The following is a 14,024-nucleotide window of genomic DNA, read 5'->3' as shown; positions in this document are numbered from 1 at the left end:
CATAAATAATATATAATGTAAGTTACACTAATGTTATTTCTATATTTAAATGCTTGAAAATGTGACTTTAGATGAATTCTTAAAAGAAAAACCCCTGAAACTCACTCCCATTGAGTTGGTCCTGTCAGGAACGAAACAGCAGAATTAAGCACTGCCGGCTTTCTGTCATTTTCACAATTGCCGCTGAGTTTGAGCCCATTGTTTGTGTCACTGTGTCTGTCTCTCTCATGGAGGGTCCTCCCCATTTTGTAGACTCTGTACTTTTTCAAGCGTAATGTAGTGCCTTCTAACCAGGAGGTCTTGCTCCAGCATTGTTCCACTGTGGTGAGTCTCAGGTTTATGTCAATCAGTGTCCCACGTGGACAGCCAGGCTTGCTTCCTGCTCTCTCTTAGTCTGGAAGTTCCTGGGAAACCTGTCCACCATGGCTGACCCCGTGTCAGTGTTTGAAATACTGGCAGCAGCATCCAGCTTCACAATAATGCACGAGTCACCACAGTGTGACAAACTGATAGAGAAGAGGGAGTTGGCACCTGCTAATAAGACCAAAACCACATGATGTCCACGTTCCAAAATGAGTATTGAGTGACGTGGAAGAAATGATTAATGGTTATGGAGTGACTTGGAAGAAATGCCTGGAGCCAGTAGTAGAACATACTTTTAAGAAACACTGTGTCACCAGTGCATGTAATGATATGGCTTGGAAAGCTTGGATGTTGATGACGTGAGTCTGAGAGTGATTCAAAAGTATTGGACACTGCATGAGAATAAACGATGGCCTCGTGGTAGGAATCCCCACTGCAATCCCAAATGCATGTGGTTCGAATCCAGTGGCTACCCCACGGGAGAAGAATGAGCACTCTCCTCCCGTGTGAGGGTCGACTATGAGTTGGTTCTCCACAACATAGGAGAGTAGAGTTGACGGTACTCCACAGCAACATAGTTTTCTGATGGCGCCATAATGGCACAGTGGTTAAAGCACCTGACTGCTAACTAAAAGATCAAAGGTCGAATTCACAAGCTGCTCCATGGCAGAAGAACAAGGCCGTCTGCTTCTGGAAAGATCTACAGCCTCAGAAACTCTTTGGACAGTTCCACTCTGCCCTGTTGGATCACTGTAAGGCAGACATTGTTTGATGGCAATGTGTTTTGTTGGGTTTTTAAAAAATATTTGATTTTTCTTGCTTATACTTTGTAAAAACATTTGGAAAAGCATGATCTGTAATAAAATCTGTGTCAGAATATGTCCAAGTAAGTCTGCCAGTAAGCGTAAAAGAAAAATTCCATGTGACAAGAAAACATTGTGTGGTACATTTGATAATTACTGGTGTGTCTTAGATATAATACGGGATTTTATGATTAAAATCTTGGAAAAGAGTCCTCATGGTAAGTCAAGGGAGTTGTTCACACATTGAATATTGTGTCAGTTGAGAGCCAAAGAAAATTGTGTGGAGTGAGAATGCTAAGGGAATCTTCAGAAGACAGAGGGCATCAGAGCTGTGCCTTAAAGGTGGGCTTGAAAGTTAGAGCCGTCACTAAATATGATGAAAGCATTAACTTATGATTATTAGTGTTTGGGAAAGAGTGTTTAATAACCATAGATGATTTCTTTACTTTTGTACATATTTCTGAACTTTGTCTGGGTGCTGACACTTCTTTCCTGAGCTCCCTGCTACCATTCCAACCCACTGTGGAAAATCCTGCATGTTGCTCTTTCTGAGGTGTCTAACTATGCTGCCATCTTGGCCACCTCTCTGAATATGGCTCTTTCAGAATGCAAATGTGATAATACTAATAGTGGTAAGAACCCGCACTGCAGTCCGAATGCACATGGTTCAAGTCCGCCAGCTGCCCTGCAGGAGATGGATAGCATCCTCCTTTGCAATTAACTGCCTCTGAACATGTGCCAGAGGGTCAGCTATGGGTCTGTTCTGACTCGACGGGTACACAACAGTGTCTCTCCGTCTGCAGAGGGTTTCTTCCAGCCTACAAAGAAATCTCGATTCCTCTGCCAGCGTCCCAGCAGAGGCTCCGGCAGCGCCTGGGTCTCCCTTGGTACTACTCTCCCTCTTCCCAGCTCCACGCGCCTTTGTGGTCCATGGTGCATGTCGAGCATGTCCCCCCCCCCCTCAGGTTCATTCATCTACTTTCCTCTCTGTTCGTCTCAACACATGTAATAAAGGAAGGTGCTCCCCCCAGATATCCTCAGGTCTTGATCTCTATGACACCTACTCCAGGGGGATTTTATTTTTTTTTTTATATGACTCCTCTAAATCAGCAACTCCCTTCCTGTTTGTCTCCTTATTCTGTCTCCTTTTCCTTCATAGCACGTATCCTTGCTGTCTTTCCTTTACATATTTGTTCATATGTTAGTTGCCTCTACAATCTGTCACCTCTTGAGGACCGTGACTTTATCTTATTGTTTATATTCTGTCTGCCGAGTCTACCATAGAGTCTGACACATGGTAGGCTCTCAACAAATGAATGAATTTCCATAAAAAAAGAAAAAAAAAGAATTCTTGGCCACATTCAGTAGTAAAATATTGTTCTTCTCTCTTGATGGAGAATAGGAAATGAACAATATTTCAGCAGCCTCTGACTACTACAAAGAAGTGTTGAAACAGGACAATACGCACGTGGAAGCCATTGCATGTATTGGAAGTAACCACTTTTACTCTGACCAACCAGAAATAGCGCTTCGCTTCTACAGGTGGGCCTTCAATGTAATTGGTAGAACTTCTTCTCTCTGAAATATGGGTGTGACAAGGGTAGGATGAAACGAAACATGGTAGAACTTCTTCTCTCTGAAATATGGGTGTGACAAGGGTAGGATGAAACGAAACAATAGAGGAGTAACGTGTAAGTCATGTCTATGTGTAAGTCCAAATCCAAACCCCCAGGTGTTCTGTGAGCATTAATGCAACATACAATAATTTGGAAACACACAGATGTTTGGCATCCTGCAGAAACACATCTGTATAATGAACTGACATTTTACCCCCAGAAAACTCACTGCCATGAGGTTGATTCCAGTTCATTGTGACCCTGTAGGACAGTAGAGCTGCCACCTAGGAAATCTTGGAAGCAGACTGCCGGTTGTTCTGGTATGGAGCAGCTGATGGACTCAAAACTACAACCTTTTGGTTGGCATCGGAATGCTTTATCCATAGTACCACCAAGGGCCCTCTGTCATCAACCATTAACAGCACGATAATTACTAGAAACACTTGCCATCATTGTTGTTGTTATGTGTTGTCGAGTCGCTTACGACTCATAGCGACCCTTTGTCCTTAAACCCTGCCCTACCCTATGCCAACCTCACTGTCTCTGACACACCTGCTACCATTACCCCAATCACAGAATCATTCCATCTCATCGAGGGTCTTCCTCTCCTGCACTGTCCCTCCACTCTCCCAAACATGATGTCCCTCTCCAAGGACCAGTCCCTCCTTGCAACATGCCCAAAGGATGTCAGACGAGGCTTCAGAATCCTTGCCTCCAAGGAGCAGCCCAGCTTCACCCACTCTAGAACAAACCTGTTTGTTCTAGCAGTCCATGGTATATTCAACACTTCTCCAGCACCACAGTACTGACTCTACTAATACCATTAAGCACACAATGTGAAAATGCAGAAGGTGAAGAGACTTTGTGAAAGTGATCGGCCCATGAGCCTTCAGGAAGGCCTGCAGTGGGATTCCCTAGTTTAAAAATTGTTGTCAGCTCTCATCCAAATATTTTTGCAGAGTGTAAGTAAATTATATTTACTAGTTCTTCCTTGAGCACATCATTTTTTTTATCCTACATATAGCTGCTAAATTAATTTTTCACTATTCACTCTCCTGTCTTGGATAATATACAAGAAGACAATTGACAGCTGACAAGTCATGTTGTTAGGTGTCTTTGAGTCAAGTACAACTCAGCACCCAACAGACCAGACCCCTGTCCTATCCTGTGTCATCCTCACTGTCTCTGACACACTTGAGCCCATTGCTGCAGTCACTGTGTCAGTCCCACTTCATTGAGGGTCTTCCTCTCTTTTGTTGTCCCTCCACTTTTCCAAGCATGATGGCCCTTCCCAAAGAACAGTCTACCCTAGCAACATGCCCAACGTATGTGAGACAAAGCCTCACCATCCTTCCCTCCAGAGAGTTTCTCAGCTGACATTTGTATCCATGTTGGAAGCATAAAATAGAATAATATTGATGGTATCCTTTGTACATGTAACTGATTCCACCCTCCGACCCTCAAAATGGGCCACAGGTTTTCTTTTCCTTATTTGAACCCTTTTGTGCTTGATCTTTGAGGATAATGGTGCAAAGCCAGGGTCATGAGACCAGAGATCAACAGGTCAAATCCACCAGACACTAAACAGGATATAGATGACTCAGTCTCCTTCTGTTCAGATTTACAGCATTGAAACTTGACAGAGGTCAAACTTGAGGGCCATGGGCTTAGGCTTGTTGTTTAGATGTAAAATGAGATTATTGAGCTGTATTGCAAAAGCTGTGTGGATAACCCAAGTGTCCCGCTGATGGTCTTCCTTGAGGGGAGTTCTGTGGCGGTCAGCAGACACTGCTAAACCACAGTATACAGACAGAAGCTTGATCCCTCTCACATGAAAGCTTAGAGATATATTCTAAGCAGAGTTCTGAAATTAGAATAGAAGGTGTGCACTAAAGCTTTAGAAAGCTAACATATGTGAGTTTTACTTTATGGGACTGTTGGTTGTTTTGGTTATCTAACAAAGCCTTTGGAGGAAAACACTTAGGTAAGTTCTTCCCAACCTTGCCTCTGGACATATTTCCTGTTACTAGCCTCACTACAAAAACATGCCTTTGTGGTTTCTTTAAGAATTGTATTATTGTTCACTATAACACTTTCCATTTCTATTTTGGGAAGTGTTAAAAAAACCATAAAGTGAATTCATATAACTTCTCAAAAGTATATATAAATATGTCTTAAAATTCGAAGTTGGTCTGACACCAGAATTTGTGTATGCTTTTCCACAAAGGCGGCTCCTGCAGATGGGTGTTTATAACTGCCAGCTTTTTAACAATCTGGGGCTCTGCTGCTTCTATGCCCAGCAGTATGATATGACTCTGACCTCATTTGAACGTGCCCTCTCTCTGGCTGAAAACGAAGAAGAGACAGCTGATGTCTGGTACAACTTGGGACACATAGCCGTGGTAGGTTCTTCTAATACAACTGAATATAGTGGTCTGTTAGACATTGTATGCCTAGTACAATTTCTTTTCTAGACGAGGTAGCCATAAGTTCGTTTGAAGACATTGTCACATGCTATAAGTGCAGAGTTGATTGTTATCTGTGTGGCAAATTCAGACCTTTCTAAGAGTCACCATAAATCACTCTATATTCTCAGATGAAACTTCTTAGACAGCATTCACTCCTGATTGCTGTGGTCAGTATTTGCTTTTTCTTTAATGCAGGAAGGAGAGCACGAGGCGAGGAAGACGAGGGTGGCCGGAGGGGAGGGATTCTCATGCGTGAACGTGAACGTGTGCTTTTGGATTGTAGGGAATCGGCGATGTGAACTTGGCCCATCAGTGCTTCAGGCTGGCTCTGGTCAACAACAACAGCCACGCAGAGGCCTACAACAACCTGGCCGTGCTGGAGATGCGCAAGGGCCGCGTGGAACAGGTCGGTGAGCCTCTGGAGGACACAGGACCTTCTGCACTCTGGGGGGGGGCGGGGCGGGGAGAGAGAAAACGTGTCTTATGTGACTGTCATTGGATCTCTGATTTTAAACTGAGCTGGAGCCTCTCACACATCTGTGTTTGAATCTCAGCCCTGTCACTTCCTAGCTTTATGACCTTGTGTTCCTTAAGTCTCTAGTTCCGACTAGAAATCTTGATGAGGAATCTGTTCCTTTTGAGTCTTCCTTCATTTACTAAACTGTCCTGCCATTCACTGTTTCCCATCTGCCATCTAATTGCTGATGCCGAAATCCAAGAGCCACCCTTGAACCCTCTCGTTTTCCTGTATCGCCTTCGCACGGTCATCCACCCATTAAATTCATTACTCATTATGCTGAGTCCAACTCAAAGCAACCCTCTAAGAAAGGCTAGGACTGCCCCAGAAGGTCGACTGTCACATCCTGCTCCCCTGAATTTCTAGTGGGTTCCAGCCACTGACCTTCTCATTGGTGGCCAAACTTGGACTCCTTTCTCATTATTCATGAGTGCCGTCATTCTACTGACAAGTCACGCCCTGAGCCTGGCCACCTTCCTCCATCTTCCCACCCTTCCCCAAATCACCAGCGCCCCTTGCCTAAACACCACGGGGCTTCCTAGCTGGTGCTTTAGTTGCCTTTCTTCTCCCTTATCATTGGAAGTAAGGCTTTCTTATTATTGTTGTTGTTGATTGCCTTAGAGTGGAGCACTGCTCAGAGCAACGCTATGAACAAAAGGCCTGAAGCCTTTCTAGAACTATCAGCCTTTATCAAAGTCCATAGAGTTTCTGGAGGCATGTTATTTAGGAAGTGGATGCCACTCCTGCTTCCAGTTCTTATCATTACTTTACTTACACGCCTGCAGTGGCTTCTCGTAAACCTTGGAACAAAGTCTGGGCTTCCAGCCGCTGGCTCCCATTCAGACCTTAGCCGTCCTCACAGTCTCTGCCATGCCCAAGCCCTTTGCTGTGATGAGACACTCACTCTATCAGTCCTTCTTTTTAAGGGCCCACCTCTCTTTCACTTTCCCTTAGCTTTCCCCGGAATGTTGTCTTTTCCAACGACTGGCACCTTCTGACAAATGTCTAAGTATGTGAGGTGAAGTTTCACCATCGTTGGCTTTATAGCGTCCTGGTTCCACTTCCGCCAAGCCGATTTGTTTATGCTTTTGGCAGTCTGTGGAGTATCCCATACTCTTTACCAACCACTGCAATTCACAGGTAGCACGTCTTCAACTTCCCTTACTCATTGTCCATTTTGAACACATACGGGAAGCAGTTGAAAACCTCAGGGCTTGGGTCAGCTACATCTTTGTCTTTAAAGCGGCATTCTTGCTCTTCAGCACTTTCAAAAGGTCCTGACAACACATTTTCCCAGTTCAGCACGCCGTTTCATTTCTTGACTGCTGCCGACATGGGTGGTGTTTGTGGCTCCAGCCAAATGAGATGAAATCCTTGACAACTCTGGTCTTTTATCTGTTTATTACGATGCTGCCTATTGGTCCAGGTGCGGTATTTTGTACTGGAGACTGTAGTCTCTGTGTTTCTTCAGTGAGCAGTTCTCTTTCTTTCTTTAGGAACTTTTGAATGTTTAGCTTTCAGATCTCCTGACAGTTTCTTGTCATTCTGGTCTAGTTTAAATGGCCTCCTTCGAAAGGCCATCTGGAACATCAGTTTCAAGGAGTCCTAGGACACTGTAACATCTCCCAGCTTTTTGGTTTTGTTGTTCCTTCACAGTTCCTAGCATTCATTTTATCAGATATTTCCATTTTCACTTAAAGAATTTAGAATGTGAGCTGCATGAAATCAGAACATTATCTGAATTCTAACTGCTGATCTTGTCGGAATAAAAAAACAGTACATAGCCCAAGAGGTGATTAGTAAACATTTATGAACTGGATGGAGGATATATAAAGCAGAATAGTGGTGCCAACTTAGAGATTTTCTTCTTTGTGAGGACGGCTGGTAAACGAAAATCATAGTAAGGTGCTGAAGAGTGAGGATGCCAGTTTAAGGATTGAGTTGTGCTGACTCCAAGCCATGGTACCTTCAGCTGATTCACAGGCATCTGAAAGTTGGAGAGTGAGTACCGAAGGCTGAAGAAGAATCACTGCCTTTGAGTTATGGTGTTGGAGAACAGTGTCAAATATACCACTGACTTCCAAAAGAACAAACACATCTCTTTTGGAAGAAGTGCATCCAGGGTTCTCTTCAAGGCGAGCATGGTGACACTTCATCTCACTTACATGGGTGCGTTGTCAGGAGGGGTCGGTCCTTGGGAAACATCATACTGGGAAAGGTGGACGGTCAAGGTAAGAGAGGAAGACTCTTCAGGAGCTAGATGAACACAGTGACTTCCGCAGTGAACTTGAGCATGGCGGAGATCCTGACGATGGTGCAGGAAAGGGCAAGGTTTCAATGTGGTGTTAGGGTCACTATGAGTTAAAGACAACTCTGTGGCTCCTAACAGTAAGAGTGCGAATCCAAGGTAGATATTACTACACTCCCCATTTTAAACATGAAGAAACGAAGACTTGAGGAGGATAACAATTCTCCCCAAGGACACAGAGAGAGTGAGCAGCAAACTAGGATTTTATCACCCAGTCTGGCTTCCTAAGTACAGCAATCAACTGTTCACAAAACAAGGAAGAAATAGTCTTGGTTTCATAGATAATCCAAAAGTAAATAAAATGAATTTGTATTTTATGAACATGCACTCAACACTGACCTTCCACGGGATACATCGTATGAGAGGAGACGGGCCATCTTTCTCCCAAGGCGCCCCTGCGGATTCACCCAAGGGAGAGGTGTGGCGACCGTGCCACAAGAGAAACCAGCTGTTCTTAAATGATAACTCATCTCTCAGGAAACTTACACCTGTGTCCGTACGAAGCAAGTGCTTCTTATGAATTTCTCTATTCTCATCTTGGTGGTTTCGTGTCCACTGCCAACTATACAAAGGGACAAAATACTATGATTTGTATGTTTTGAATGCCTTAAAGAAAGAACATAAAGCTTAGTATTTTTTTAAAACTGGTCAGCAACGTAGTAACAAATGGTTGCTCAGTCACCCAGCACAGAATTCAAGGTTTGGAAAATTACCATAGTTTTTGGTTGTCATATTAGAAGAGGAGTTGCACTGCCAACCCAAGGCATACAGTTTGAATCCACCAATGAGGAGGAAGATCAGCCGTCAAGTCCGATGTGATTTACTGCTTCTGAAAATCCGTTCGAAGGTTAGCTATGAGTCGGTTCCAACTCAGTGATCCACAACAACAAATAAATCAGCCACAATAAAAACTAGATTTTAAAAAAAACCTTTTGAAAAAGCATTGAGATAATACTTTGAGTTGTGTGTGAGAGTGGAATCGGTGCTGTTGTTGTGTACTGTTGAGTTGCAACAATCCATAGCTGACCCTCTAGCAGGTTTTCAGAGGTGGTTAATTGCATGGAAGGAGATTGCTTTTCCTTCATCCATGGAGCCCCTGTGGCCTCAACTCATGTGCCTTCGGGACTACAACACAGCTTCTTGCCAATACTGTAGAAGAATGTTGTTGTTAGGTGCTGTGAGTCAAGTAGGACTCATGGCGACTCTATGAAGAGCAGTTCTGAACCCTGTGTCATTCTCATCATCTTTGACATACTTGAGCCCATTGCTGCAGTTACCATGTCAGTTCGTCTCATTGAGGGTCGTCCTTTCCTTCGTTGACCTCTATTTTTCCAAGCGTGATGACCCTTTTCCAAGGAATAGCCTCTCCTAACAACATGCCTGAAGTATGTGAGGTGAAGCTTCTCCATCCTTGCCTCTAAGGACACCCTGGTTACACTTATTTCAAAACATATCCATTTGTTCTCTTGACTGTCCATGGGACAGTCAATACTTTTATCCAATAACACACCTCAGAGGAATCAATTCTTCTGTCATCCTTATTCATTGTCTAGGTCTAAGATGCAAAGCAACTGATTGAAAAGACTATGGCCGGAATCAGGCACACCTTAGTCCTTTAAATGGACATTATATTTCTCCTTAATACTTTGGAGTGGTCCTTGTCAGTAGAATTTCCCATTAAATGTTTTGATTTCTGGACTGCTGGATGATTGTGGATCTAAGTAAAATGAAATCATTGACAACCTCAAGCATTTCTCCATCTGTCGTGATGTTGCCTGTTGGCCCAGAGGAGAGGCTTTTTGTCTTCTTGATGTTGAGATGTAATGCATATTGAAGGCCCTAGTCTTTGACCTTCTGCAGTAAGCACTTCAAGTCTTCTTCACTTTCAGCAAACGTGGTTGCATAATGCAGGTTGTTATGAGAATAGGGGAGCCTCAAACAACAAAACCTATTCCCAATTTTGAGTTTTCACATTTTCATTTTCTTGTCTCTTGAGGCATTTTATAACAGGATTTTAGGAAAGTTAATTGTATATCAGCAAATCATTGTATTTCATGCAGAATGTCACCTGTATTTATTACAAGATCATGTCAGTATCCTAGGAAATAGTTCTTTTGTTAAAAAAAATCACAAATGCAATGTGATTCCTACACCTTTGACTTTTCTTTTTTAACAGGCAAGGGCACTGTTACAAACTGCGTCATCTTTAGCACCGCATATGTATGAGCCCCATTTCAACTTTGCAACAATCTCTGTTAAGGTATTCTCTTTCTTTATTAAGTTATCACCTCATCTGTTTCTCTTCCCCCCACCCCTTCATTTAAAGCAAAGTACAGATAAATAAAGAATCTCTAACTTTTAACTTCCTGAAAGAGATATTTTAAACACACATTATATGCACGTCATCACTATGAAAGAAACAGTTGAATTAAAGGAATGTATTAGAAGGTTGATTAAACTTAACACCATTATCATACTCTCACTTACTGCCAGTGAATCAGAACTGACCCCCACCTGACCCGCCAGCTGTTAGTCTGAGCGCAGGAGGAAAATGCATTTTCCCCCCAAAGAGCAGCTGGTAGATTCAAACCATGCACATTTGGAATGGCAGTACATCTCCTTACTCATGAGGCGACCAAGAGCCTCATTAATACCATTATAGATGGAATTATTCTGTGTTCTTTAAAATATGCCATCTTTGTTATTAAAGAAAACAAAGTGAATTGCAACTCCTGGTGACCCTTCATTGAGTGTCTGAGGCTATTAAGTCTTACAGGGAGCATAGTGCTTCATCTTTCTTCTGTCTTTTTTCTCACTGGTGGATTTGAACTGCTAACCTTTCCATTAGTAGCCCAACATGTAATGCACTAGGCCACCAGGGCTCCTTAGCTGTTAGTAGTACCCATTAAGTAATTCTTGATTTGGGAAGAATTTCCTGATTGGCTTTTATAGCAAGGAAACCTTGTAGATTCTGTTACCACCAAGACTCTAGCACAGTTGCTGTAAAATTAGGCATTTATGTGAAAGCTATTTTAGCTACAAATAAAATGAAGCATATTTGATTATTGTTAACATTGTGTGTTGCAAGTTAGTTAATATCCAACAATTAAAAGCCTCTAATGACTTTGTTTTTTCCTTGCCCTCATTTTGTTAACATTCATAAGACTATTTGGCAATGCCTCACTGCCCTCATTCGGATCCAGCCTGTCTATCTTTATAGGCTCTTCTCTATGGATATAAATTACTGATTTATTTTGTCAACATGAATCTAGTCTGTGAAGATAAAGCAATAAAGCGTAGAGTCGCTTATTAGCAGTCAACCGTGACACCTTTACCTGGAACCATCCTTTAACACGGAATGCTAGTGTTTTGAAAAACATGAGATGTTTCTTATTATAAAGAAATGTTTATAGTTTGAAAGACATTCCATTAAAAATGGAGTTTTTCATAGCATGAAACGATCCCCATTCCCATTTCTATTTGAAACTGCAGTGACAACAGGCCAGGGCCCTTAATGAGTTGTCATTTTAGAGCACTGGGTAATACTAGCCAGGTATTGTCCCTACCAACTCTGAACCAGAGCTAAACCCCAACCTTCTTTACTCACTTTTTCATTCAACTGATGTTTGGCTTGCTGAGCTTTGCCTTGTGCCAGGTGCTATCCTAGGCACAGGGTATCGTAGCCAAAAGTAAAGCAGATTAAGACATCTGCCTGCATACAGCTTATCTTCAACAGAGAGGTTAAGATCTTCCCTCGAAACATGTGGCAGTGGCGGGTTTAGAATTCACACTCAGCTTCTAGTGGCATCAGGGCTCATGTTTTTTCAACTGTACCATATTCCTGCTTATAGTTTAACAATATGGAATATTTCCTAAAGGCTACTCTGTTTTCATAATATCCCACAAATGTGGTATTTCTTTAAGCCAAAGATATATTTCCATAAGGAAAAGTACTGCTGCTATTCATTGCCTTTGAATCGGAACCAACTTAGAGCTGACCAACCCTCCAGCAGGTTTTCAGAGGCTATAAATCTCAGGAGGAGATTGCCCATCTTTTTTTGAGGAGCAGCTAGTGGCTTTAAACTGCCTGCACCTGGGTTGACAGTGCAGCTCTTTATCCACTCAATCACATAGTATGTTAACAAGGGATATATACACATACTACCAAAGAATTAATAGAATTGAATTAGCTGTTTAGTGTACTACAAGTCTCTCTGCTTTAGAAATGTGTCAGTGGGTGATGGAACATTCATGTGGATTCAGAGCCTCTTTGTTTTCCTTTGAAGCCCCACACACAAAGTTCATTCATCATCTGTGACCTTTTTGAATATTTGAAATCATTACCTTTTCCAACATCATTGGGCTCATATCATTTAAAATCACCCAGTTCATGTTATTAAAATAAAATAGCTTTTTCTTGAAAAATATAGGTAAAAGATAATATCCCAATCAAAATGACGTCTTTGTGGTGCATTACAAGTAGTTTTTCCAAGCCTTATCAGAATGCCTGTTTTGTCATGCAGATATCGTATTGTATTTATAATAGTATCAGTGATGGGAAAAGGAGACAAGTTTATGAATTCATAACTCAGTAGCTTTGATGGAATATGAATTATTTCTATAGCTGGTTATTTTAGATTTCTATTTTTCATCCAGGTGAGAGAATTTGAAAATCCAAATAGGATAATAAATTCATTTGACTTTTGAGAATCCTTTGAGTTTTCACTTAGGCAGATAGTATAGCTTTTTCATGTCTCTGTTCTTCCTCTGCTCACATTCTGATGTATCTTACAGATTGGAGATCTCCAGAGAAGCTATGTTGCTGCTCAGAAGTCTGAGGCAGCATTTCCAGACCATGTGGACACACAGCAGTTAATTAAACAGTTAAAGCAGCACTTTGCTGTGCTCTGATCATTGACCAAATATGTTCTTAGTACCAGGTGTTCTATGAGGGAAAGAACTCAGTGCACGCATGGGTGGGTTTGTGTGTGAGACACTAAAATACAAGTGTCTGCTTGATACCATGAAAGACTTTAAACCAGAATGCAAAATAAAAATGTTTATAATACTTGTAACTTTTTAAGATGACAGTATTCTAGACTTAATGAAACTGAAGCATTTGTAATTAGATCATGAAACCATTTCCTGTACCATCTGGTACCTGTTTGTTCATACTGTTTGAAAAACACAAAGATTAATTTCCTTGAATTTTTGTAGATACTTTTTGTTGGTTTTTTTTATGTTCTTGAACAGCTGTACACCTTCATGTACATCAGGAGGTTAAAGAGCTTCTTTAAAAGTGATACAGACTTCTCTAGTTAATAGTGTCCTGTGTAAAGACTTTATTTTGCACTTGAAATTGTATTTAAAACTATTTTTTACTGGATATTTTGTCAAACTACATTTTCTTATGTATAATGCTTTTAAATAAATCACACTATATAGATCATAATTTTGTATTTTTTCATAATTTGGTCGGGGTTTTTTGTGGTTTTTTTTCATTCCATAACAGATGAAACAAGGTTTTCCAAGCTACTTTAATCTTAAAAACCAAGGAATTATTTTAGTTACATTGGAAATTATATGCTTCCAGGTTTCCTGAAAAAGCACTTATGGGCTTTCATATAGTTAATATAAGACTATTTGGAGGAAACATGGAGTTCCAGGCCAGGGGTCTTGCTTGGGGTTGGCCCCAGAAGCTGGGGTGTATCCTGATAGCTTAGCCATGTGGGCAAGGCTCTGGGACTTCATTGTGCTTTGCTCAGTGGAACTCTGATGAAAGAGTTCACTCAGAAGATAGAGAGGTCTTTCAAATGTGTGCTCTGGGATCTGTCCATGTTTTCATTTTCCTAACTTCATGAAAATAATTTGGTATTTCTTTATATTCTGTTTAAATTCTGTTATGTCCTAACAGAATAGAAAACATTGAATTCAAGGAACTGTTAGAGG

The 14,024-nt window shown here is 41.6% G+C and overlaps 1 protein-coding gene across 3 annotated transcripts in view; it reads left to right on the top strand.

The window, feature by feature from the left end:
- TTC8 (tetratricopeptide repeat domain 8) overlaps positions 1 to 12,986 on the top strand; it is a 78,893-nt gene extending 65,907 nt beyond the window's left edge. For all 3 annotated transcript variants that reach the window (XM_006879131.1, XM_006879130.1, XM_006879129.1), the window contains 5 exons: positions 2,569 to 2,708; positions 5,010 to 5,184; positions 5,534 to 5,656; positions 10,252 to 10,335; positions 12,870 to 12,986. In XM_006879131.1, the coding sequence (XP_006879193.1) occupies positions 2,569 to 2,708; positions 5,010 to 5,184; positions 5,534 to 5,656; positions 10,252 to 10,335; positions 12,870 to 12,986 (639 nt within the window). The remainder of the gene's footprint in view (positions 1 to 2,568; positions 2,709 to 5,009; positions 5,185 to 5,533; positions 5,657 to 10,251; positions 10,336 to 12,869) is intronic.
- The last annotated feature ends 1,038 nt before the right edge of the window (positions 12,987 to 14,024 follow it).

Source organism: Elephantulus edwardii, unplaced genomic scaffold (genome assembly GCF_000299155.1).
Source record: "Elephantulus edwardii isolate Elephantulus edwardi_28Jun2011 unplaced genomic scaffold, EleEdw1.0 scaffold00002, whole genome shotgun sequence".
Classification (NCBI taxonomy): domain Eukaryota; kingdom Metazoa; phylum Chordata; class Mammalia; order Macroscelidea; family Macroscelididae; genus Elephantulus; species Elephantulus edwardii.
The sequence above is the reverse complement of the archived record's forward strand: the minus strand, read 5'-3'. Positions and strand labels throughout refer to the sequence as shown.